The sequence below is a fragment of the Salvelinus sp. IW2-2015 genome, linkage group LG27, assembly GCF_002910315.2.
Source record: "Salvelinus sp. IW2-2015 linkage group LG27, ASM291031v2, whole genome shotgun sequence".
Lineage (NCBI taxonomy): Eukaryota > Metazoa > Chordata > Actinopteri > Salmoniformes > Salmonidae > Salvelinus > Salvelinus sp. IW2-2015.
The window spans coordinates 13,904,555-13,931,760 of NC_036867.1; the positions used below are offsets into that span (position 1 = coordinate 13,904,555).

Below are 27,206 nucleotides of genomic sequence, written 5' to 3' on the forward strand. Positions count from 1 at the left end.
CTGTTCTATATGTTGTGAATTTCATTGTAGGCCTACAGTGAATGGGGATAAATGCTGAAGCAACAAAATAATCACGTGATACCCATTGTACTGTTTATGATATGCGGCGTGTTAATGGTATGCTGTTGACTGTATGCACAGCTTCCAGAGGAGTTCACGGTGGCGTATGGGGCGGGGCAGGGTGAGCTGGCGGTGGGCGGAGTCTTCCTGCGTATCTTCATCGCTCAGCCAGGCTGGGTGCTGCGCAAACCCAGGGAGTTCCTAGTGTCCCTCCTGGAGACCCTTACTGAGCTGTACGAGAAAAACAACCCCAATGTGAGTACACTCACGGGTTCATCTCCTTGCGACCATGAGTTTCTCACTGAGTGAATTAAAGCACATTTCGTACACACACACTTCCTGTAACTGAGCAGAAAAAATATCTCTTGTCATCTCATAGAATAACTTGTATTTCCATTTTGGTTTGATAAACCTTTCGCTGCTCGTTTCCAACAGGGTGAGGCCCTGGAGACGGTTACCACGGCGGCGGTGTGTTTGTTCAGCACACAGACCCAGCTGTGTGACCAGGTCCCTCCCCTGGGCCACCTGCCTCGCATCCTGGCTGCGCTGACCCACAAGAACAACGCCGTGCCCAAGAGCTCCATCCGCCTCATCCACGTGCTGTCGGACAACGAAGTACGGTCACAGTCTAGGGCTACAACAAACATAAATTCATGATATTTAATGGGCAAGATAAACTGACTACCATAAGGTAGTTTAGCAAGCTATAATTGACGAATGTACTAATGTAGTGGTATAACTACAACCAAGCCAACTTAAACTACATACAGAGTCTACAATAGTACTGTTTGAATGTAAGGAGGTCAACGATCTTCCCATGGACAGTAAATCTGTGTTATATTTATTTCTGTCACACGTAGAAATATATTTAAGTCTAATGCCATGTTTCTGTATGTGTGGTGTGTGTGTGCAGCAATGTGTGCGCTCCATGGCCTCTCTGGAGACCATCGGTCCTCTGATGAGCGGGATGAAGATGAGGGCAGACATGGCAGGACTGGCCTGCGAGGCGCTCAACCGCATGTTCCAGAGAGAGCAGACTGACCTGGTGGCTCAGGTACCTCGTCTCTATTATGGCTACATATCAAATGGCACCCTATTCCCTGTTTAGTGCACTACTTTTCACCGGGGCCCATAGTAGTGCATTATAGGGAATAGAGCCTTTTGGGATGCTTCCCATCGCTCTGATATAAAGTTCCATTTTCTCACACCATTTCTTACTGTTAATTCCTTTAGCAAAAGACATGGTGTTCTGTCCTTTTCATACGTGTTGTTATTCCATGTCATTTTAGTGTTTTAATGTGTTTGTACGTGCACACACAGGCCCTACGAGTGGATTTGGTGCCGTACCTTCTGCGGCTACTGGAAGGGATCGGGCTGGAGACCTTAGACAACCCCTCGGCCACCAAGGCTCAGATCGTCAAGGCTCTCAAGTCCATGACACGCAGTCTGCAGTATGGCGAACAGGTAAGGCAACGCTGGCTATATGTCAAATCAATATGTCATCCAACATATCGTCCAATATATCATCCAACATATCAACAGGGCTCCAGACTAACATTTTCCCCTGTTGACAATGGTGCCACTAACTTTTACAGTTGGTGGTACCAGCCCATGATTTAGTCGCACCTATTTATTTTGCAGCATCACGCAATAAAAAAATATCTAACCATTTTATCAAGTCATTCACCATGCTATACTAAGAGGTGTAATAGATTACTGAGATGGTATTCATCTTTAGAATGTTCATGCTGGGAATGCATGATTTAAATATATTTTGTTGTGCAACACAATCCAGGGATTGTCATGAATTTTGGGTTGGCAATTATTGTATTTAATTGTTAAAATAGGGCTCCAGAATTTTCAGAATTATATTTTGTTCAATAGAGATGAATTTCACTACATCTTTATGTGCACTAAATATCACAGGCAAATTGATTTGGCGCTAATTCACCACCTGAGCAAGTGGAAACTCAAAACACGTTAGCTAGGTCGCTAACTGGAAACATAATACCCGCTGCTGGTAGCCATGTATTAATCTAACAGTAAATACAGTGTCCTGGGAAAAAACGGTGCAGTTGTAGCCTAGGTTACTACCCAATGAGGCTTACACTCGCAATTGCTCGTTCATCACAGCGGCAGGCCCCAGCGAAACAGAGACAGGGCAGATACTTTTATCACAGGAATCTTGAGGGTAATGCACATCCCTGTTTTTAAACAAGTCACGGTTTTAGTAGCGTGAAAAAAAGAGGACGTTTTGGAGTGAGGGGAGCATGTAGAATGTGCAGCTCGCATCGATGCGACCAATTTAATAAAATAAATTAATAAATAAAAAATGTCACTCGCACAGCCACTTCATAGGGTTGCAAAATGCGACTAAATTGTCGCAATCTGGAGCCCTGTATTAACAACCTGTAGTCTACTGAGACAGAGCACAGCTGTTTGATGTATTTGAGCTTGTAGTTGAAAGATATATGTTGTGTGTGTGATGTATGTATTGTGTACAGTGTTCATTTTGTATACATCAATACTAGAGGTCGACCGATTATGATTTTTCAACGCCGATACCGATTATTGGAGGACCAAAAAAATCCGATGCCGATTCTATTTGTAATAATGACAATTACAACAATATTGAATGAACACTTATTTTAACTTAATATAATACATAAATAAAATCAATTTAGCCTCAAATAAATAATGAAACATGTTCAATTTGGTTTAAATAATGCAAAAACTAAGTGTTGGAGAAGAAAGTAAAAGTGCAATATGTGCCATGTAAGAAAGCTAATGTTTAAGTTCCTTGCTCAGAACATGAAATATATGTAAAGCTGTGGTTCTTTAACATGAGTCTTCAATATTCCCAGGTAAGAAGTTTTAGGTTGTAGTTATTATGGAATAATTGGACTATTTCTCTCTATACGATTTGTATTTCATATACCTTGACATTGGATGTTCTTATAGCACTTTAGATATGCCAGTGTAACAGTATAGCTTCCGTCTCTCTCCTCGCTCCTACCTGGGCTTAAATCAGGAACACATCGACAACAGCCATCCTCGAAGCAGCGTTACCCATCGCTCCACAAAAGCCGCGGCCCTTGCAGAGCAAGGGGAACAACTACTCCAAGTCTTAGAGCGAGTGACGTTTGAAACGCTATTAGCGCGCACCCCGCTAATTAGCTAGCCATTTCACTTCGGTTTACACCAGCCTAATCGCGGGAGTTGATAGGCTTGAAGTCATAAACAGGCAATGCTTGAAGCATTGTGAAGAGCTGCTGGCAAAACGCATGAAAGTGTTGTTTGAATGAATGCTTACGAGCCTGCTGGTGCCTACCATCGCTAGTCAGATGCTCTATCAAATCATAGACTTAATTCTAACATAATAACACACAGAAATACGAGCCTTATGTCATTAATAGTCGAATCCGGAAACTATCATCTCGAAAACAAAACGTTTATTCTTTCAGTGAAATACGGAACCGTTCCGTATTTTATCTAATGGGGCATCCATAAGTCTAAATATTCCTGTTACATTGCAAAACCTTCAATGTTATGTCATAATAGTAAAATTCTGGAAAATTAGTTCGCAACGAGCCAGGCGGCCCAAACTGTTGCATATACCTGACTCTGCGTGCAATGAACGCAAGAGAAGTGACACAATTTCACCTGGTTAATATTTGCTGCTAACCTGGATTTCTTTTAGCTAAATATGCAGGTTAAAAATATATACTTCGGTGTATTGATTTTAAGAAAGGCAATGATGTTTATGGTTTGGTATAGTCGTGCAACGATGCGGCCAAACTGCTGCATATACCCTGACTCTGTTGCAAAGAGAAGTGACACATTTTCCCTAGTTTAAAAGAACTTTCATGTTAGCAGGCAATATTAACTAAATATCAGGTTTAAAATATATCTTGTGTATTGATTTTAAGAAAGACATTGATGTTTATGGTTAGGTACACGTTGGCGCAACGACGGTCCTTTTTCGCGAATGCGCACCGCATCGATTATATGCAACACAGGACACGCTAGATAAACTAGTAATGTCATCAACCATGTGTAGTTAACTAGTGATTGATTGATTGTTTTTTATAAGATAAGTTTAATGCTAGCTAGCAACTTTCCTTGGCTTCTTACTGCATTCGCGTAACAGGCAGGCTTCTCGTGGAGTGCAATGTAAAGCAGGTGGTTAGAGCGTTGGACTAGTTAACCGTAAGGTTGCAAGATTGAATCCCCGAGCTGACAAGGTAAAAAATCTGTCGTTCTGCCCCTGAACAAGGCAGTAGACCCACCGTTCCTAGGCCGTCATTGAAAATAAGAATGTGTTCTTAACTGACTTGCCTAGTTAAATAAAGGTGTACTTTTTTTTTTTTACAGATTTCCGATTGTTATGAAAACTTGAAATCTGCCCTGATTAATCGGACATTCCGATTAATCGGTCGACCTCTAATCAGTACTGTGTCTAAGAGACTTTTCTCCGTAGGACATTCAAGTTGATCTTATCCTATCCGCTGTAGTGCTGTACACGTATCAGTCTGAGTGGTCCTGTGTTGCAGGTGAATGAAATCTTGGCTCGGTCCACTGTGTGGAGTGCCTTCAAAGACCAGAAACATGACCTATTCATCTCCGAGTCCCAGACCGCTGGGTACCTCACAGGTAGGAATGGAATCTGCACACACGTTATGTTATGCGCTACAAAGATGGTAAGTTTAGAGGGGGCATTCTACGGGCTCAATCTGAATCCTTCGTTCTTCTATGCTTCCCTTGGGGCATTTTGTGGCCGCTGCCTCTTCACTTTGTGCTTAGTACCTTCCCTCCTTTTCCTCTCTTCCTCCTTTCCTTCCCTTTCTCCTCTTCCTCCACATTTCCTTCAGGTGTTTCCACTCCCTCTCTCATGGCGGCCAGCAGCCCCCTGCGGAGTGGGCTGTAGTTTCCTGTGCAGGGCCCTCCCAAGCGCGCCTCCTCTCTCTTTGCTCTGACGCAGGTAGACTTTATCCTTGCTCCCATGCCACCCTCCACCTCCATCTTTTTTATTATTTCTATTTTTTTACCCCCTTTTTCTCTCCAATTTCGTGGTATCCAATTGGTAGTTAGTCTCATCGCTGCAACTCCCGTACGGACTCGGGAGAGGCGAAGGTCGAGAGCCGTGCGTCCTCCGAAACACGACCCAGCCAAGCCGGAGGAATGTGTCGGAGGAAACACTGTACACCTGGTGACCATGTCGGCGTGCACTGCGCCCGGCCCGCCACAGGAGTCGCTAGTACGTGATGGGACAAAGACATCCCTGCCGGCCTAACCCGGACGATGCTGGGCCAATTGTTGGCCGCCCCATGGGTCTCCCGGTCACGGCCGGCTGCGACAAAGCCAGGACTCAAACCCAGAATCTCTAGTGGCACAGCTAACACTGCAGTGCATTAGACCACTGCGCCACTCGGGAGGCCCCGTCACCCTCCATCTTGTGCCACTTTTCAGTTTTTCAATTTCCACTCATCTCCATCTCCAGACATGGATTGGAGAAACACTGTACGGATGAAGTCCCTGTAGCACAAATCAATGGGTGAATCCTCTGAACCAGTAATGGGCCAGCCCTGCCCTTGATAAGCCAACAGTGTCCCTAACAAAGTAAAGTGGCAATATGCTCGCTGAAGCTCTCAGTAGCAATAGTTCATAAACTCGTATACCTCCATGCCATCTCTAGCACCACCTCCCCATACAACCAACCCTGTAGCATAATCACACGATGTAGCACTTGCATCAGATAGTGACTTCCACCACATCATGCCTCCTCAGTCACCCAGTTTGAACATTCGCAGTGGCCTTTAGTATGTCTTGCGTTGTAAAAATTCTGGCAACTTTCCAAAAATTCTCGGGTTCAAAAAATCCTTTTAGGATTCCAGATTTCCTGTTTATTCCCTCCTGATTCTAGGAGTCTTCCAACCTGAATTTCTGAAACAACTAAGAATTTTTGGAAAGTTACCGGAATTTTGCCACCCTAAGTATGTCTCACTCTTATCTCATCCTCGCTCTCTCTCTCTCTGTGGTTCCTGCAGGTCCAGGTGTAGCAGGCTACCTTACAGCAGGAACCGGCTCCACAGTGCTGCCCAGCGTTCCGCCCCCTGTGGACAATGACATTGGAGACTCAGGCTGATTTGACTGACAGACGGAGAGAGAGAAGTGCTCAGGCATCCAGACTACCCTGTGGCTCACAGGCTGCAGCTCAGAGAGACTGCTCAGGGCTCTAGAGGGAGGAAGGAGAGGGGGCCATCACAGACTATCATTGACTGTCTCCAAAATGTCTGCCCTCAAACCCTTAAAATGTCACTCTCCTTCCCCGCCTCCAAACAGCACTCGTTGTAAACCTTTGTTTGATTGTTTTAAAGCAAATGATAACACTTGTCATCGAGTCGACCTTTTTTTTTTCTTCTGTTTTTCCGCTTTGTTTTTTCCAATGAGACAAATAGTTTACTTTTGTATGAATATATTTTTTAATCTTAATTGTTTTGTGTGGGGGGAAAGACGAACAGAAGAAAATTTGGACCTACCTCCCTCCATTTTCTTCTCCTTCCTCTCTCCATCATGCCCGGTCTCACTGCTCTGCCTGGCAGCACATACCCTCACAGATCACAGCCACGAGTCCTGAAGGAGGGTACATTATGTGTATCCGGCCTGAACATGTGATCACTGGAAAAAGATGAACTTAATCTCCTCCGATCACCTGTTTACAGGACCAGTCAAACCTTTCCTAATTTTATAATATGTTTTAGTGTCGTATGGAAAAGGTTGAAAAATGTTGTAAGGAGGAACTCAAAGAACTGTGGTGTATTATTGCTCTGGACCCCCCTCCCCTCCCCTCCTCTAAAGGGAACAGCGCCGGGGACTTTGAGACAGATGCTGACGTCTAGTCTTGCCCTGTCTACCCCTTTTTGAAGTGGTCACATGTGCGTTCATTGTCTCCTTTCTGTATTACCCCAATCATGATGATCCTGCTCCATACTTTGCTCTGCTCACTCTCTTTGAAGTTTGACCTTTCTGCCACCACCAACAAAATATTTTTTGTTATTTTCCTTCCCCAGAATGCAAAAAGCACTCTAATATTTATAGGTAAATAACGGTCTTTACCAATTCAAATGAGCTTCTGCTGAGACATGAGGAATGATGCTGACTCTGATTATAAATATATGTGAAAGACTAGTGCAATTGTGAAATGTTCAATGTAATATGACAAACTTTCTATATTGAATGTACATTTTAAAAGAATCAGTCGCACTTGTAAATACAATTTTAGGAAATAAAAAGGGAATCCACACTTGTTTTCTTCATAATGTGTGTTTCTATTGTCAGTACTACTAAGAAGAATGAATGACTATATAAAGTACAGTCAGATAAGAGAAAGTTTCAACTTTATGCCAAAGTGGGGCATAGCAACACTACATACATTGACAGAACAAGCATACTCTTGTGCCATAAAGGTACAGAATCTTGAGCTGCAGTACACATACAAACAATACATATCTAATCACAATTTACAGCCCATACTTGTTACTATTTCTGATATTTTAAGTAGACTGGGCTTCAGATTTGACCATATATTTTTTGAATGTAATCTTAATGGTGTGCAATTGGTGGCATGCTGAATGAGTTACACAGCAGGCAAGGGTAAGTGGAAATCGTGTTGAATTAGAGTTTATTTATATGCCTGCCAGCAGAGGGCGCACGTTCAAGTAAACTTTATTTTCCTAGGAGAACCTGCAACCTCACTTCCGTCTGATTCTGATTACGACTTCTGCGCGCGAATAGCAACGCCTCCAATATGTTTGAACTATTTGTTTTCTTTTTATTTGTTGTACACAAGTGATCGATACAATTGACGATAACGATTGTTTGTTCAGATTTAAACATCTTATTTTGATGGTCTTCAAGCTTTGTGAATGACGTTCCAATTCGAGCAGGCATCCAGTCTTCATTTGGGGCTCGTGCACCAGTGATTTTGGCCCCTTGCGAGCTCGACTTTTAAACCTGTTAATGTTGCTTGCTAGTTCTAGATAATTTAACAAACCAAGTTATTTCCGAAAGGAAAAATATTATATTGGCGGACCAATAAGGTAAGAACATTGGTGAACTAGGACCCGGTTTCCCAAAAGCATCTTAAGGCATAAGTTCATTGTTAGAACCATAGGATCCTAGCTATGGTTCTAACGTTAAACTTGAAGGTATATGCCTTTTTAAACCGGGTCCTGAACTCATCCCATGTCCCAGACGTTTAGGATACACACTCCGCACATTCCCGACCAGAACAGAAAGTGACTGCCTTGCAATATTGATTTGTCAGCTAATGTTAGCTAGCTAACGTTAAATATGTAGATGACGCTATAGTCATTACTGATACTGGCAGTAAAATAAGCTAACGTTAGCTGGTGAATAATGTCATCTAGCAACTAGCTAGCTATGTTCTCTGTAGCTAGCTAACGTATGTCAAGAATTAAAGAGCCGGTGTTAGCCATATGACTTCCTAATTCCATATGACGAATTAATGCACTTCTGTCACATGGTAGGTTGACCATGTCGAAAGGAGATAGAGATGGCTTCGTTGTGAAGTTTGTAGAAGTCAATGGACGAAAGACAGAACTTGCTGTCAAGGCCTATGAGGTGAGTACAACTTTGATTACGATACCAGTGCCGCTACTGTAGTGTCCATGACTAACCACTAACATTTGATATTAAAATTAGTAATGCTTTTGGTTTATGTTATTGAAATGACTCATCTTTCTATTCCTTCTGAAACAGGCCATAATGGCGCTCCAGTCAGAGAATTACTTGAAGAACATTGATGAGGAGACTGCATTACAGATGGACCGTAATGACAAGTCTCTATTTGTCTTCAGTACCTTTTCCACTCCAGCCTTCCACCACTGCACAAAGGTCTGTCTCAAGACGCACACATTCCCAAACCTGGCTTCTACCTACTTATCCTCACAAGTCACAACATGTTAAGAACACTGTCAGCATTCAGCAATGAAGTCTACTGAAAAATTGTCAGTAGTGTAAAACTTTGTTTCCCTCCCTTTGTCTCTGTGAAAGCTGGGCTGTCGAGTGGTGAGTCCACTAGTGGTGCTCTTCTGCCTGCAGCAGCAGCGCTGCGTTCCCAAAGCAGAGCAGCCTGTCTACAACATGGCCATGGCTGATGTCACCATCTCCTGCACCAGTCTGGACAAGGAGGCTAGGGTAATCCATTGCTTTCCCCTCTACTCTGCTTGACTCGTCAACATTGATGGCAAGTGTTTTTCATGCCAATTATGTAATACATCCACATAAACATCCTTACAGGGGAGCTCTTGAAAATAGAACCGCCTCCCGAGTGGCGCAAGGTACTGCATTGCAGTGCTAGCTGTGCCACTAGAGATACTGGGTTCGAGTCCAGGCTCTGTCGCAGACAGCCGCTACTGGGAGACCCATGGGGCGGCGCACAATTGGCCCAGCATCGTCCGGGTTAGGGGAGGGTTTGGCCGGGCACAGTATACGCTGACACGGTCGGCAGGTGTACGGTGTTTCCTCCGACACATTGGTGCGGCTGGCTTCTGGGTTAAGTGGGCATTGTGTCAAGAAACAGTGCGGCTTGGTTGGGTTGTGTTTCGGAGGACGCACGGCTCTCGAACTTCACCTCTCCCGAGTCCGTACGGGAGTTGCAGCGATGAGACAAGACTGTAACTACCAATTGGATACCCCTAAATTGGGGAGAAGGGGGGGGTGAAAATAAAAACAGAGCGTAATTTTACCCTGAGCAGTGCGAGCCTCTTGCGGGGCTGTGCTGCTTAGGTCCAGGTTATATTGAAATGAATGGGAGCATCTCACGCCCAGAAAATGTTATGCATCCAATGTAGCAGGCCTGTTAGTGACTGTGTGTCTGTCTCTGTACCTCCAGGCTGACGTGATGGATCTGGTACAGCTGATGGGAGGGCGGGTCTATCGGGACCTTAACGTGTCTGTCACTCACCTGGTTGCTGGGGAGGTGGGCAGCAAGAAGTACCTGGTGGCCGCCAGCATGGAGAAGCCCATCTTGCTGCCCTCCTGGGTCAAAACCTGCTGGGAAAAATCACAGGACAGGTAATAGGGATTTTTATGCCTTTCTCATTTTGACAGAGACATTAATGAAAAGCTATGTCTGTAATCAACCAAAGATATAGCAAGTATGTTAAAAGTGTACACCTAGTTTCAAATTGAATTAGTCATATGTACGGGACACATGCTATACACGTCCAACAAAATGCTTACTTGCAGGTTCCTTCTCGACAATGCAACAACGAAAAGAAACAATAAAATATAAGAATACTAACAAAGTAAATGGTTCAGTAAAATACACTGAACAAAAATATAAGCTCAACATGTAAACTGTTGATCCCATGTTTCATGGGCTGAAATAAAAGATCTCAGAAATTTTCCATAGACAAAAAGCTTATTTTTTTGTACATTTTGTGCACAAATTAGTTTACATCCCTGTTAGTGACCATTTCTCATTTGCCAAGTTAATTCATCCACCTGACAAGCAAGAAGCTGATTAAACAGCATGATCATTGTGCTGGCTACTCTAAAATGTGCAGTTTTGTCACACAGCACCATGCCACAGATGTTTTAAGTTCTGAGGGAGCGTGCGTTTGGCATGCTGACTGCAGGGATGTCCACCAGATCTGTTGCCAGAAAATGTTATGTTAATTTCTCTACCATAAGCTGGCTCCAATGTTGTTTTCGAGAATTTGGCAAAAGCTCCAACAGTCCAACCGGCCTCACAACCGCAGACCACGTGTAACTGCACCAGCCCAGGACCTCTACATCCATATTCTTCATCTGAGGGATCATCTGAGACAAGACACCCGGAAAGCTGATGAAACTAAGTTTGCACAACCAAAGAATTTCTGCACAAACTGTCAAAGTGCCTCAGGGAAGCTAATCTGCTTGCTCGTCGTCCTCACCAGGGTCTTGACCTGACTGCAGTTTGGTGTCGTAACCGACTTCAGTTGGCAAATGCTCACCTTCGATGGCCACTGGCACGCTGGCGTAGTATGATCTTCACAAATTAATCCCGGGTTTCAACTGTACCGAGCAGATGGCAGCGTCATGGGTGAGCTGTTTGCTGATGTCAACGTTGTGAACAGAGTTCCTTATGTTGGCTGTGGGGTTATGGTATGGGCAGGCATAAGCTATGGACAACGAAGACAACTGCATTTTATTGATGGCAATTTGAATGCACTGAGATTCCATGACAAGACCTTGAGGCCCATTGTCATGCCATTCATCGGCCAGCATCACCTCATGCTTAAGTGTGATGTACGGCTCCATGTCGCAAGAATCTGTGCATAATTCCTGGAAGCTGAAATGTCCCAGTTCTTCCATGGCCTGTATACTCACCAGAAATGTAGTATATTCACTAGAAATGTCACCCTCTGGATTGACGTGTACGACGGGGTGTTCCAGTTCCCGCCAAAATCTAGCAACTTCGCACAGCCATTGAAGACGAGTGGGACAACATTCCACAGGCCACAATCAACTGCCTGATTAACTCTATGCGAAGGAGATGTGTCGTGCTGCATGAGGCAAATGGTGGTCACCAGATACTGACTGGTTTTCTGATCCACGCCCCTACTTTTGTTTTTTTTTGTGTTTTGACCAACCGATACATATCTGTATTAACAGTCATCTGAAATTTGTAGATTAGGCTCTAATAAATGTTTCAGTTGATTGGGTGGTAAGTTTTTAAATTGTGCAGTATTTAGCAATTATAATAGTCCGGTAGCAGCAGTTGTGTGTGCGTGCAGAGAATCAGAGCAGGTGGTTAGTTCAAGTGTTCAGCAGTCTGATGGCTTGTAGATACGAACAGGCTCAGAGAGAGTTTCTATCAGACGTCATGCTCCGATACCGTCTGCCCGACCGTAAGGGAGTGAACAGCTTGTGGCTGGGGTGTGTGGGGTCATTGATTATGCTGCAGGACTTCCTCAGGCACTGTGGTGTCGTCAGCGAACTTGATGATGGAGTTGGTGTCGTGCAAAGCCAGCCAGTCGTGGGTGAATGGGAAGTACAGCAGAGGACTGAGGACACAACACAGGGGGCCCCTGTGTTAAGAGTCAGTTTGGAGGAGGTGTTGTTGCCAATCCTCACAGCCTGTGGTCTGCCTGCCAGGAATTCCAGGATCCAATTGCAGAGCGTGGTGTCCAGACCCAGGGCTCTGAGCTTGGTGTCGAGCTTCAGGAGAACAATGGCGTTGAATGCTGAACTGTAGGTATTCCTCTTGTCCAGATGTGTTACGGCTGTGTGAATAGCTATGGAAATGGCATCTTCCGTGGAGCGGTAAGCAAAATTGGAGTGGGTCCTGTGTTCCTGGCCTTGATGTGAGCCATTCCCAGCACTTCATGATGACTGGGGTGAGAGACAGGGCGATAGTCATTTGGGCGTGTCACATTGTTTTTCTTGGGCTCTGGGACAATGGTGGTCTCCTTGAAGCAGGTGGGAACTACAGCCTGGCACAGGGACAGGTTGAAGATGTCAGAGAAGACACCCGCCAACTGGTTAGCACACACTCTGAAGACGCGGCCAGGGATGACATCTGGGCTTTTCCTCACATCAGCCTCAGAGAGAAAGCACTTGGTCGTCCGGAACAGCGAGAGACTTCTAGGATGGCTCGGTATTGTCTGCCTCGAAGCAGCAATATAATGTGTTAAGCTCGTCTGGGTCGGAGGCTTTGGCGGGCAACACACACACCTGGATTTGCCTTTGTAGTCTGTGATAATCTGTAGTCCTTGCCACATGCGTCGCGAGTCAGTTGTCGTACATCAATTCAAGTTTGAGTCTGTATTGTATTTTTGCGTCCCTAATGGATTTGCGAAGCTCTTGCCTTATACGCATCACCGGGGTTCATTCTGTTGACATTGAATGCTGCAGTACGGGCTCTCAGCATGGTATGGATAACTCCTTTCATCCAGGATTTTTGATTGGGGTATGTCTGGATTGTTATTGTGGGTACATCATCAACACATTTCCTAATGAAGCCCGTGACTGACGATTTATATTCCTCAATGTTGATGGAGGAGTCCTGGGTGGATGAATCTTTTAACATATTTCAATCAGTTCTCAAAACAGTCCTGCAGCATTGAGTCTGCCTCCTATTCAGCGCCTTACTGTTCTCTGTATTGGTAGCTCTCCCTTGAGTTGCTGCTTGTAGACTGGGAGTAAGAACAGAGAGACGTGATCCGATTGGCCGACGTGGGGGCCGGTGATGCCTTTGTATTCGTCACAGATGTTTGTATATACATGGTACAGCACATTGTTTCCTATTGTGGGGCAGGATATATGTTGGTGATATTTTGGAGAAGATTTGTTTTAGCGTGCTTGGTTAAAATTGCCTGCAACGGCCTCCCAGTGGCACAGCGGTCTAAGGCACTGCATCGCCACAACAGCCTGGAGTTCGATCCCAGGGATTGGACATTAGCCATCAGGATACTAGGAAGAGGAGACCGTGTAGTCCGTCTTTTCAGCCTAGCTTGGAGTCCCATTTCCTCCTTCGTTGCCTTCAGTCATCTTGGTCAGCAGCAACCGGTAAGCCCGCTGTGCGTGGAACGAAGGAGTGAATGTAGTATTCCAGGTCTAGGAGGCTGAGAGAAATGTGTACCTTCAGAATCATGATCCAGAAGTGTTTCAGTCATAGGACGTTATTGCGCTATCATTCTGAGCAAACAAAATAATAATTAACGCAATTATTTTTTAAAGCCATAAAAAAAAAAAAAGGGACCGGCAAGACGCGCGCCCTCAGCACCTTCATCTCATCGTATTTACTAGATGCTCCATGTAGCTGCACTTGTATTTGACTTGCATACCTTTAAGGTGCAATATTCAGAAATCACTCTGCCATTTCCTGGTTGCTAAAATAGTGTGTGACAAAACAAGCAATACATGGTGTAGAACAAGCAATGCATTACCATCTGATCTGCTGTGAAATATATATTTTCGGTTACCAAAAATATTGTATTTTCAGCTGATTGAAGCTTGTGTACAAAACTGCAAGTAAAAGACGCAAAAACGAAACTTAAGAACAGAAAGCATAGAAATGGCTCACAAGAACAGACCTACCGCTTCTTAGACTTGCTTTCACTCAAAATGACAGATCTATAACTCGCGTTTCCATGTGAATTTGGTGGGGTCACTCAAAAAGTTACGTATTGCAGCTTTAAACCGATCTACTCATCTCCCTGTCCCGGTCTCTCTCTTCCCCTCAGCCTGTTCAGATACACTGACCTGCCCATAGAGGACTACTTGTGCCCTGTGCTCTGTGGCTGCACCGTCTGTGTCACAGGCCTCTCAACGGTGGAGCGTAAGAAGGTGCAGAGGCTCTGCCAGCTGCACGGGGCCAGCTACACCGGACAGCTCAAGATGAACGAGTGCACCCACCTCATCGTCAGCGAGCCCTCGGGTAGGTCGAACTTACCTTTTATTGTTCAACTTAGTTAGGTTCAGAATCAGTTCAGCACACATTACAAATAAATTAAGAAGGGATAAATCCTGCTTCAGCCACTCCGATATCTTTTCCTTCATAATCACAAGGACAGACATGCTTCAGCTCTGTCTTTCTGATGTCCTTTCATATAATAACAGCTTTAGGTCGTAGAGTTCCTGAGTCTCCTACTGCTACCCGGGTTCCGTCACTTTCACTGATCCCTCTCTTTGTCTGTGCCTGCAGGTCAGAAGTATGAGTGTGCGCAGAAGTGGAATGTCTTCTGTGTGTCTCTGCACTGGCTGTTTGACAGCATCGAGAAGGGCTTCTGCCAGGATGAGAGTCGCTACACGGTGGAGCGAGGGGATCAGAAAGACAGCAAACCCCACACCTCTACTCCGACCGGGACCAGCAAGAAGAAAGAGGGTGAGGCGCCAAGCTTAACATTTATTTTTACCATATTTTATGACTGATTATTCAATAGTAAGGATGTGCGTTGTTATTTGACTATCTAAATAGATGTTGGTATTCGATTTCTTGAATACATTTTTGCTAAAATAAATCAATATAAGCCTATTTTAACAATGAAAAGGCTTTTTCTAAATTACATTTAAAATATCAGTGTGGCATTCTTACAGCCAAGGATATACCATGACATTTCAAATGATTAATTTAATAAAACAATGTAGTTTTTATGACGTGCACGGTGCGCCCCATGAAAAGACCAGTAGCCCAACAGTTTGAGTTTTATTTTGACAGGGACGGTGCACATTAATCAACGTTGCAGTAAAAGTGCCGGTTTTATTTAAATCAATAACAATACAGACAAACAATAAGCAGTGAGCACATGCAGAGCAACATGGGACAAGTAGCACGCAGACCAAGCAATAGCCCAAAAATCAACAAAACAGAATACATAAAAGCAACCCTGTTTCAACACCTCACAAGCGACAGACATGGAAAGTGGTAGCCTTCGTGTGTAGCGTGTTTGGCCAATCAAAGCGGCAAAGAGGCTCAATGTGTAGCAAATGGAGTGAGCTCACTAATGCAATGCAACGTGGAATGAAATGACATAATTAAAAGTTAGTGAAATGAGAAGGAGCAGGATACAACGAGCACCCACAGGTGGGCTGTTTTATCTGAATGGGGTTGGGGAGAAAGCGCAGCATGTGTCCTCAATTAGCCTAGCTTGCTATAGCTGTCTAGCTTCTCTGGGCTACTCCCGAGGGGCTCAGCGGTCTAAGGCACTACATTGCAGTGCTAGAGGCGTCACTACAGACGCGGGTTCGATCCCGGGCTGTATCACAAACGGCCGTGATCGGGAGTTTTTTTGCTGAGTTTACATACATACAGTGGCAAGAAAAAGTATGTGAACCCTTTGGAAATACCTGGATTTCTGCATAAATTGGTCATTAAATTGGATCTGATCTTCATCTAGGTCACAAAAATAGACATACAGTCTGCTTAAACTAATAAAACACCAACAGTTATACGTTTGTGCCAATTTGATTTTCATTTCTTTATTGAACACACCATGTAAACATTCACAGTGCAGGGTGGAAGAAGTATGTGAACCCTTGGATTTAATAACTGGTTGACCCTCCTTTAGCAGCAATAACCTCAACCAAACGTTTTCTGTAGTTGCGTATCAGACCTGCACAACGGTCAGGAGGAATTTTGGACCAGTCCTCTTTACAAAACTGTTTCAGTTCAGCAATATTCTTGGGATGTCTGGTGTGAACTGCTCTCGAGGTCATGCCACAGCATCTCAATCGGGTTGAGGTCAGGACTCTGACTGGGCCACTCCAGAAGGCGTATTTTCTTCTGTGTAAATCACCCAACTTCTGTTGAGCTTCGTTTGGCAGACAGACAGCCTAACATTCTCCTGCAAAATGTTTTGATAAATCATTTTTCCATCAATCGCAAGCTGTCCAAGCCCTAAGGCAGCAAAGCAGCCCCAAACCATGATGCTCCCTCCACCATACTTTACAGTTGGAATGAGGTTTTGATGTTGCTGTGCTTTTATTTTCTCCACACATAGTGGTGTGTGTTCCTTACAAACAACTCAACTTTAGTTTAATCTGTCCACAGAATATTTTTCCACAAATATATAATTGTGGAACATCCAGGTGCACTTTTGCAAACTTCAGACGTGCAGCAATGCTTTTTTTGGACAGCAGTGGCTTCTGTGGTTGTCCTCCCATGAACACCTTGTTTTACGTATCGTAGACTCGTCAACAAAGATGTAACCATGTTCCAGAGATTTCTGTAAGTCTTTTGCTGACACTCTAGGATTCTTCTTAACCTTATTGAGCATTTTGCGTTGCGCTCTTGCAGCCATCTTTGCAGGGCGGCCACTCCTAAGGAGAGTAGCAACAGTCCTGAAATGATGATGAAATGATGAACATCAAGGCTTTTAGATACTTTTGTAACCCTTTATGCAAGTCAACAATTCTAAATCTTAGGTCTTCTGAGATCTTTTGTTCGATGCATTGTTCACATCAGGCAATGCTTCTTGTGAATAGCAAACTCAAATTTTGAGTTTTTTTTTATTGGGCAGCTCTAACCAAATTTTCCAGTCTCGTCTCATTGATTGGACTCCAGGTTAGCTGACTCAATTAGCTTTTGGGGAAGTCATTAGCCTAGGGGTTCACATAATTTCCCCAACCTACACTGTGAATGTTTAAATTATGTATTCAATATAGACAAGAAAAATACAATTTGTTTATTAGTTTATGCACACTGTCTATTGTTGTGACTTAGATCAGCTCAAATTTGATGACCAATTTATGCAGAAATCCAGGTAATTCCAAAGGCTTCACATACTTTTTCTTGCCACTGTACATAAAAACACATTCTGCAAATATCCATATTATAATGCTTCAATAATGCTTCAATAATGCTTCATAGCGCTTAGAAATAGCCCCTGGTCACAATGAGGTCATTTGTTGTTTTCCTACAGAGAGTGCATCTCTACTGGGCTTGAGCCACATTTCTGTGAACAGCAGCATGACGGTGAATGACACGGCCTTGACCAATGCCACGCTCAGCCGGCTGGACACACCAGACCCTATTGACGCTCTGGACATCACAGTCGGCCCCGCAGACGACTTGCTGGACGGCTGTAAGGTCAGTAGGAGGTCCTTTCAGCACTTCATCTTGATATGAGCCAGTCGCTGGAGATCCTATAAATCTACTCTCTATGGAGTAATCAAAGGTTACTTTCCCCACTGAGGCCTTATAGAAATGTGCTAACCAGAAGTTCAATTCCGGTCACTTACAGACATGTCATATACCTTTTGGTTCTTTATTCCTTACGGTTTCTTATTGTAAAGCCACTTTGGATTTTAGAAAACGCAAGTTGAATTTCCGCTGTCTTCCCCTGTAGCTGTACCTGTGTGGGCTGCCAGGGATGAGGCTGGAGAAGCTGCGTCGCCTGGTCAACATGGCCGGGGGCCTGCACTTCAACCAGCCCAGCGTGGAGCTCACCCACGTGGTCATGGGAGAGACTGACCAGGAAACCAAGACCTTCCTGGCCAAAGCCACACACAGGTCAGTCAGGACCACAGAGCTGCTGTTAGACACACACAGCTGTTGCATATCCATAATGTACTACGCTTAGGTTGATAAGCTTTGTCATTTAAACCATAATTTGTTCAAGTACGGGTATCACGAGGTTGGTGGCACCTTTAATTGAGGAGGACGAGCTCGTGGTAATGGCTGGAGCCTAATTGGTGGAATGGTATCAAACGCATGGTTTCCATGTGTTTGATGCCATTCCATTTGCTCCATTCCAGCCATTATTATGAGCCGTCCTCCCCTTAGCAGCCTCCACTGACGGATATAGATGCAGGAAAGCAGTCTTGAATCCAAGCACTGTAGATAGGTTTGCAAAATTCCATTAATGTGCACAAAATTCCCAGGTGTTGCAGAAATCCCAGTTGGAATATCCCTGGAATCAGGAGGGAATAAACAGGAAATCCAGAATCCACCAAACTGTATTTCTGGAAAACCTGGGAATTTTGGATAATGAATTTGCAAACCAACCTGTTGTCAAGTAGGAAATAACCTATGACGGTTATCTTGTGCCTTGACGTGATCCCATCTTTCTGATCTCTCCCCCAGGCCCCATGTCGTGACGGTGCAGTGGCTGCTGGATAGCTTCTCCAGAGGTGGCCTGCTCTCCGAGGGGGACTACCACCACCCGGCTTGTCTGCCCCCCGCCTCTTCAAACGTGGCCATGCCTGCCCCCCGCACCTCCGCTTCCCGCCCCTCCTCCACCACCTCGGCTCCCCCCCTTGCCCACGAACCAGCTACCCCTCGACACAGGAAGGCCGAGGAGGACATGCTCTCTCAGTACATGGATGACGACCAGACAGTGGGTAAGGGAGGAGCTCCTCTGTGTAGCAGCTAGACCACAAATCAAAGGGGTCACAGCACGGTCACCTGCAATCCCAGGTACCATGTACCACCATCATATCCTCCTAACTTCCTCTCTTCATCTGCTATTTCTCTCCAACCCCAGTGGAGATGCCTCCACCAGCTGACAGCAGCATCCACAGGAGGCAGATCTCTATAGCACCAGAGCCCTGGGTCTCAGCCCCAGACCAGGCTTCTACTATAGCCGAAGGTGGGGCCGGAGCTGACACCACCCTGCAGGAGGCCAGTGAGGCGGGCCTGTTTGCGGGGAAACGCTTCCTCCTGGTGGGCTTTGGGGCTGAGGCGGAGGCCCAGCTCTCCATGCTGGTGACGGAGAACTGTGGGAAGGTCCTGGTGGGGCGCATGCGGGCCGTGGCTGACTACGCTGTGGTGCCCCTGCTGGGCTGCGAGGTGGAGGCCACTGTGGACGAGGTGGCCACTGATACCTGGCTGGTAAGAGAGGGAATTTTGACAAACATTCTGGCTCCATGTTTTTGATGTCTTTGGTGTGGGTGGGCTCTTCAGGCCAAGTGTGGGATTCTTCATTAACCCATATTGTGTGCGTTTTAATCAATGTGTCTTTGTGTAGGCTATGTGTGTGGAGCAGCAGTGTGTGTTAGAGCTGGGCTCCCACCCCTTGTTCAGCCCTGTGTCAGTGATGGAGGGCCGCTCCCCTCTCAGAGACTGTGTTCTCTCAGTCAGCCAGTTCACCGGGGCGGAGAGGGAGTCCCTGGTAGAGCTAGCCAAACACCTGGGAGCCAGGTAACCACCTAACCACCACACACACACACGAGGAAGGACACAGTTTGCTCTTGTAGTATACAGGTTGCACAGTAGTTAAATGGCACCAGCTGAAGTTAAAAATAATAATAAATAAAAGATTATCAAAGCTACAGTTCGTCAAGTACAGCGGTTGCTAAGATGAAGGGCCACATGTTCATATGGACAGAGTATGTTCCAGCGTTCTGTTATATTTAGTGTTTGAATGGTTTGTTTTTAAGAGATAATTGCGATATAATGGACACACTTACATCAAAGGACTGCACATTTTCATATAGGCTGTAGGCGGATCCAACCTTTCCAATGAGACCTTAGGGAACTCCTAAGTCAATACTTGATGAAGACACCATTAGCAGCAAATACAGCTGCAAATCTTTTCAGATAAATGCTTTGTTGTTTTTTTTGACATTCTAAAGTTAGTTATGCATCATACTCAGTCACACACACGCACTGGATATACTAGTCCCTTGTCACAAACAGACATGGATTGCACTGAGAACAAAATAACCTGTGGCTTATGCGTCAAACTGAAAGCCTGCAACAAGAACCTTTGTGGCGTATTTGAGTAGTTTCTCTTGTCTTACTACCTTCTCTCCTTTCCATCTATCCATCCTCCGGACAGTGTCCAGGACTACTTTGTGCGCATGGCCAATCAGAGGAGGGGCATGCTGGCTAGTACCCACCTGGTTCTGCAGAGCCCTGAGGGCACCAAGTACCAGGCGGCCGAAAAGTGGGGGCTGCCCGCCGTCACCCTGCGCTGGGTGCTGGAGTCTGCCAGGACGGGCCGGAAGGCAGAAGAGGGGCGATACCTGGTGGACTTGCCCCGTTCTCCAGGTCAGTCTGCCTCGCAATCATAGACACTTCTTGGATTTTAATTTAATGCCAGCATCAGTGGGGTGATGAATTACGTTTTTGCAACCGTTTTAGTAACTTCTGGGCCAGTGAAAGCTTAGCATTTCATTTATTGAGAGGGGATGAGTTTTGCACAAACAGTTTATGCTCTGCTGTATGTGATAGATCTCACCTTCATCTGAATCAGTGTATGTATTCCCTCTGTTCCCCAGAGAGAGAAGAGGAGAGTTTTGTGGGCGGTTCGCAGAAGCAATCCATGCCCCCTCCCCCAGCCCGTAACAAGTCCCCAGAGATTCCCTTGCTGGGTCCCCAGAGCGGGGCGGCCGTCACCCCCCTGGACACGCGCCGTTTCCAGAGTAAGGTGTTCCGCTCCGTGCTGGACCAGGGCCAGCTAGACAAGGACTGTACCACCCCGGGAGGTCAAGAGGGGGACAGGAAAGCAGGGGGGCAGAAAGAATCCCCAGCGCTGCCGTTGGACACCCCCTCCCGCTTCCTCTGCCGAGACCAGCTCTTCAGACCCACCTTCAATGTCAAGGTAAGATTCACTTGTCTCTATAGTATACAACATTTTAAGAATACCTGCTCTTTCCATGACAGAATGACCAGGTGAAAGCTATCATCACGTATTGATGTCACTTGTTAAATCCACTTCAGCAGTGTAGATGAAGGGGAGGGGATGGGTTAAAGAAGGATTTTTAAGCCTTGATACAATTGAGACATGGATTGTGTATGTGTGCCATTCAGAGGGGGAATGGGCAACACAAAAAATGTAAGTGCCTTTTGAACAGCAGGTATGGTAGTAGGTGCTAGGTGCGCTGGTTTGTGTCAAGAACTGCCACGCTGCTGGGTTTTTCATGCTCAACAGTTTACCGTGTGTATCAAGAACGGTCCACCACCACAGGACATCCAGCCAACTTGACACAACCTTGGGAAGCATTGGAGTCAACATGGGCCAGCATCCCTGTGGAACACTTTCGACACCTTGTGTTGTCCATGCCCTGACGAACAGAGGCTGTTCTGAGGAGGAGGAGGAGGGGGGGGCAAGTAACTAATGTTTGGTATACTCAGTGTGGAAAAACAGTCATTGACGGAATAGTGTTGAGCATTGGGCTGTTACGGTGACCGTGTTACCGCCACACCGGCAGTCACGAGTCATGACCGCAGTCAAATTCCACCTGACTGTTGAGTCATAGTAACTAGGCTTCTCCAAAACTGCGCTTTGATGCCGCTGATGGCCGTTAGTACCCTACCAGACTTGCTAGCGGCCAGTCGCTAATGGCCTAATACCCAGCGCCCTTGAACACGGCTGGAAAGCACATAGGCTGGAGAGCCTAGTGAAACGTGTTCTTATAAGCCCAATCATTGCCCAATCTTGTGTGGAAACAGAGTTTTGACTGGCTGCTTTTTAAGAGGATTCCAGCTTTCTCGTGCTGCTATATTTATTTCTCAATTCTTAAAATTAAGCACATTAATTTGCTTTACAACCGGTGTATCCTACCTGGCATATTAAAAAAACTTAACCGCACATAACTTCCATTCGCTGTTCGAGTGCAGGCTACAGATGATGTGATATTGCCAACTGCTTTAATGATTTTCTTTCATTGGCAAGATTAGCAAACTTAGGCAAGATATGCCAGCAACAAACGCTGACACTACACATCCAAGAATATCTGACTAAATTATTAAAGACAAGCATTGTGATTTTGATTTCTGTAAAGTAAGTGTGGAAGAGGTGAAAAAAGTATTGTCTTTCAACAATGAGGAGCCACCGGGGTCTGACAACTTGGATGGAAAATTACTGAGGATAACAGTTGATGATATTGCCACTCCTATTTGCCATATCTTCATTTTAAGCCTACTAAAGAATGTGCCCTCAGGCCTAGAGAGAAGCAAAAGTTATTTGCCTACCTAAGGATAGTAAAGCCCCCTTTACTGGCTCAAATAGCTGACCAATCAGTCTTTTGGAAAAAAATAGTTTGACCAGATATAATGCTCTTTTACAGTAAACAAATTGACTTTCGGCACGCTTATAGGAAAGGACATTCAAGCACAGCACTTACACAAATGACTGATTGGCTTAGAGACGTTTATGATGAAAAGATTGGGGGGGCTGTTTTGTTAGACTTCAGTGTGGCTTTTGACATTATCGATCATTGTCTGTTGCTGGAAAAACATGTTTTGTGTTTATTATGGATCCCCATTAGCTGCTGCCAAGACCCATACTCCACTACCACATACTGTTGAAGTCGGAAGTTAACATACACCTTAGCCAAATACATTTAAACTCAGTTTTTCACAATTCCTTGTCTTAGGTCAGTTAGGATCACCACTTTATTTTAAGAATGTGAAATGTTAGAATAATAGTAGTGAATGATTTATTTAAGCTTTTATTTCTTTCATCACATTCCCAGTGGGTCAGAAGTTTACATACACTCATTAGTATTTGGTAGCATTGCCTTTAAATTGTTTAACTTGGGTCAAACGTTTTGGGTAGCCTTCCACAAGCATCCCACAATAAGTTGGGTGAATTTTGGCCCATTCCTCCTGACAAAGCTGGTGTAACTGAGTCAGGTTTATAGGCCTCCTTGTTCGCACACGCTTTTTCAGTTCTGCCCACAAATTTTCTACAGGATTGAGGTCAGGGCTTTGTGATGGCCACACTACAACTTTGGAAGTATGCTTGGAGTCATTTCCCATTTGGAAGACTCATTTGTGACCAAGCTTTAACTTCCTAACTGATGTTTTGAGATGTTGCTTCAATATATCCACATCATTTTCCGTCCTCATGATGCCATCTATTTTGTGAAGTGCACCAGTCCCTCCTGCAGCAAAGCACCCCCATAACATGATGCTGCCACCCCCATGCTTCACGGTTGGGATGTTGTTCTTCAGCTTGTAAGCCCCCTTTTTCCTCCAAACATAATGGTCATTAGGGCCAAACAGTTCTATTTTTGTTTCATCAGACCAGAGGACATTTCTCCAAAAAGTATGATCTTTGTCCCTATGTGCAGTTGCAAACCGTAGTCTGGCTTTTTTATGGCGGTTTTGGAGCAGTGGCTTCTTCCTTGCTGAGCGGCCTTTCAGGTTATGTCGATATAGGACTCGTTTTACTGTGGATATAGATACTTTTGTACCTGTTTCCTCCAGCATCTTCACAAGGTCCTTTGCTGTTCTCGGATTGATTTGCACTTTTCGCACCAAAGTACGTTCATCTCTAGGAGACAGAACGCGTCTCCTTCCTGAGCGGTATGACGGCTGCGTAGTCCCATGGTGTTTATACTTGCGTACTATTGTTTGTGCAGATGAACGTGGTTCCTTCAGGCGTTTGGAAATTGCTCCCAAGGATGAACCAGACTTGTGGAGGTCTACAATTTCTTTCCTGAGGTTTTCTGGGATTTTCCCATGATGTCAAGTAAAGAGGCACTGAGTTTGAAGGTAGGCCTTGCAATACGTCCACAGGTACACCTCCAATTGACTCAAATGATGTCAATTAGCCTATCAGAAGCTTCAAAAGCTATGACATAATTGTCGGGAATATTCCAAGCTGTTTAAAAGCACAGTCATCTTGGTGTATGTAAACTTCCTACACACTGGAATTGTGATACAGTGAAATAATCTGTCTGTAAACAGTTGTTGGAAAAATGACTTGTCATGCACGAAGTAGATGCCAAAACTATAGTTTGTTAACAAGAAATTTGTGGAGTGGTTTAAAAACAAGTTTTAATGACTGCAAACCTAAGTGTATGTAAACTTCCGACTTGAACTGTATCTACAACACAAAATCTGTGTGTACCTGTTGTGTGACTGTTTGTTGCTTCACAGTCCCCGCTATTCCTGAAGGTGTATTTTTATCAGGTTTTAAAAAATCTGATTCTACTGTTTGCATCAGTTACCTGATGTGGAATAGAGTTCCATGTAGTCATGGCTCTATGTAGTACTGTGTGCCTCCCATAGTCTGTTCTAGACTTGGGGATTGTGAAGAGACCTGGTGGCATGTCTTGTGGGGTATGCATGGGTGTCCGAGCTGTTTGCCCGGTAGTTCAAACAGACAGCTCGGTGCATTCAACATGTCAATACCTCTCTCAAATAGTGATGAAGTCAATCTCTCCTCCACATTAAGCCAGGAGAGATTGACATGCATATTATTGTTAGCTCTCCAACAGTCACGTGTGCTTCCCAGTTCTGAGCCAATTGCAATTTTCCTTAGTCCCTCTTTGTGGCACCTGACCATACGACAGAACCGTAGTCCAGGTGTGACAAAACTATGGCCTGTAGAACCTGCTGTCGTGTCTTTGGCAATGCCGGATTAAGTCATATGACATGCTATTCTATAAAATCCTTTCTCTGTAATTAATATTACCTGATTGAGCTAATCATGTAAATGTTATTAACTAGAAAGTTGGGGCAGCACGAAATAATATTTATAGAGCCGTTATCTTCCGAATAAACTCTTATAGACCTAGTAATATTTTACATCAATAGCAGTCAATATTAATCGTTACCTTATTTGTCTCATCTGAAAGTTGTAAATTCTTGGTTATCTTCACGAACCCTGGCTAACAAGTTGAATCAGCAATACAAAGTTGGATTTAATTATTTATTTACTAAATACCTAACTAATCACACAGAATTACATTTACACATGAATCATACCTTGATTACAAATTATGTCATAAAGGAAAATATCCCTAGCGGACGGAACAGATATGATAGCTGGTTATACAAAGAAAAGGGGGTTGGGTTTGAGTGAAAAGAGCGGGAGGACTGAGGAACAAAGGGAGAAGCTATCGTAAATACAGTATCTTATGCATTCTAAATTACCGTCCATTTGGAAAAGGAAAATGCAATAAATATTTACTCTGAGCTGCGCTTCAATAGGTTGGTGGTAGATGGAAGGCCGTGTTGCCCAACAGTCCTTTTTCCTTTGAAGAGTGTCTCTGGTGCTGAACGGGATACGTTGTAGTGTCGTCGTTGTGTGGTAGACGGGATACTCTGTCTGTCCTCTCCTAGCCCACGTTTACAGCGGCCGCTGCTATCTTAACGGCAAGGTGGTATCACTTCTGTAGTGAATAAGAGTTCAATGTTCATACCATTCGCAACCAAAGCTCACGCTGAGGTTGGCTTCGTTCTGTAGTTATTATCTGAATCCTTCTGACATCGGACCGTCGTCCTTATGTACCCGGAACAGGAGGTTACATTTTCGTCAAGGGCTTATATAGTGGAGGGAGAGAAGGGTGTGTTTCATAGTTTATAACCCATGTCTCTTCACAGGGACGGGCCACTGATTTGAGCAAAGCTCTAATCTTATGAAAACCAAATTCTCTCAATTGGAAGCTAAAATTACATTTAATCTTTTCACAAATAGTTTCATTTAAATTGCATTTAAATTGCACAACAATTCCATGTGAATCTGATAACTATAATGTGTAGACTTTCCCAGATACAGTTTATTTCGTCCTGTCATCAGTCATAATGTCTCAGATGACAACCGAACTGACATATTCATTAAGTACCAACGCATATTTTCAACTGGTTCTATTACCAAAATATGGTTCCTTTCCCTCCACTTGTTTGATGTTCCCAGACTTTCTATGTTTAACAAAGGCTATTCAAGAGTCCCTCAGTAGAGTCAAGGTAGAGGGAAGGGAGTGTTGTAACTTTAATGTGTTACAGAGTTGATGTTTAAGTTAATTCATTGAGCTGTATCGAAAGATATTTCTTTACAGTTATTTACATATGTAATTGTATTGGTTAGTATTGAATTACGCTTTTGACTGCAAGTTCCAGAATGCCTTGCGACAGGAAGTAGAGAAGTGAACGCGCTAGTTAAGTGCAATTAACAGGTGATTATTTTGGCTCCTTTGCGCTAGCAGCTTGCTGGCATTGCTTTGTAGAATCTAAAGTTGGAAATGTAACGTGATCAAGAATTATTACTAAAAGAAGCTTTCATATCAAACCCGACGTCCCGAGTCATTACTTTGAAGATAGTTATTCTATATTTTGGTGCCGAAACCCGGGATATGAGCTGCGWSGAAGAAGCGGRTGAAATGGCTGAGGAYGAACGTCGGAATGAAACCGAAAGAATGAYACGAAAGCGGGGTACCATTCGAGGTGCCACAACACGGATTTTGAATCAGATTGACGTGGAAATATCCCAGTRAAATCCGGATACCGATCACTTGAGTACATTGTTGGAATTGCTGTTAGCTAAGGAGAACAGTTTGTTTGAACTTGATGGTGGAATTGAACAGTTAACCCCATTGGACGGATTGGAGGCAGAGATTGCATGCACGGAGGATTARAAAGAGCGCGTTATCATGCTTAAGAGCCGTGCACAACGAGTGATAAAGAAAAAKCAGGATCTCAATCCACTACCAGCACGGGTGAGTGACGCTAACTCAAACAGATCACAGAGACAATCAGTAAGGCTACCAAAGTTGATTATTGAGAAATTCTATGGAGATGTCAGTATGTGGCAGGAGTTTTGGAGTCAGTATGAGACTGCTATTCACAACAATGATTCACTGTGTAATAAAGAGATGTTTTCAGATAGGTACTCTTATCTCACTGGACCAGCTGCAAAGGCAGTAGCAGGACTGATGTTAACAGACAGTAACTATGATGA

The 27,206-nt window shown here is 44.5% G+C and overlaps 2 protein-coding genes across 10 annotated transcripts in view; both read left to right on the forward strand.

Annotated features, from left to right (window-relative positions):
- Window positions 1-7,366, forward strand: part of LOC111953250 (dnaJ homolog subfamily C member 13) — a 49,412-nt gene extending 42,046 nt beyond the window's left edge. For 8 of the 9 annotated variants that reach the window (XM_023972402.2, XM_023972403.2, XM_023972396.2 and 5 more), the window contains 6 exons: window positions 142-315; window positions 496-675; window positions 974-1,114; window positions 1,381-1,524; window positions 4,614-4,713; window positions 6,108-7,366. In XM_023972402.2, the coding sequence (XP_023828170.1) occupies window positions 142-315; window positions 496-675; window positions 974-1,114; window positions 1,381-1,524; window positions 4,614-4,713; window positions 6,108-6,205 (837 nt within the window). In that variant the 3' untranslated portion in view covers window positions 6,206-7,366. Of the gene's footprint in view, window positions 1-141; window positions 316-495; window positions 676-973; window positions 1,115-1,380; window positions 1,525-4,613; window positions 4,714-4,931; window positions 5,042-6,107 lie in introns of all 9 variants that reach the window. The other variant, XR_002875844.2, reaches the window with a different exon arrangement.
- Window positions 7,367-7,831: 465 nt separating this feature from the next.
- Window positions 7,832-27,206, forward strand: part of LOC111953403 (DNA topoisomerase 2-binding protein 1-A) — a 41,278-nt gene continuing 21,903 nt past the window's right edge. Inside the window, exons 1-14 of the mRNA XM_023972644.1 lie at window positions 7,832-8,159; window positions 8,610-8,703; window positions 8,842-8,976; window positions 9,136-9,279; window positions 9,977-10,158; window positions 14,316-14,509; window positions 14,777-14,956; window positions 17,493-17,659; window positions 17,919-18,082; window positions 18,656-18,912; window positions 19,056-19,402; window positions 19,539-19,711; window positions 20,352-20,563; window positions 20,794-21,116. Coding sequence (XP_023828412.1) covers window positions 8,617-8,703; window positions 8,842-8,976; window positions 9,136-9,279; window positions 9,977-10,158; window positions 14,316-14,509; window positions 14,777-14,956; window positions 17,493-17,659; window positions 17,919-18,082; window positions 18,656-18,912; window positions 19,056-19,402; window positions 19,539-19,711; window positions 20,352-20,563; window positions 20,794-21,116 — 2,565 coding nt within the window. The 5' untranslated portion in view covers window positions 7,832-8,159; window positions 8,610-8,616. The remainder of the gene's footprint in view (window positions 8,160-8,609; window positions 8,704-8,841; window positions 8,977-9,135; window positions 9,280-9,976; window positions 10,159-14,315; window positions 14,510-14,776; window positions 14,957-17,492; window positions 17,660-17,918; window positions 18,083-18,655; window positions 18,913-19,055; window positions 19,403-19,538; window positions 19,712-20,351; window positions 20,564-20,793; window positions 21,117-27,206) is intronic.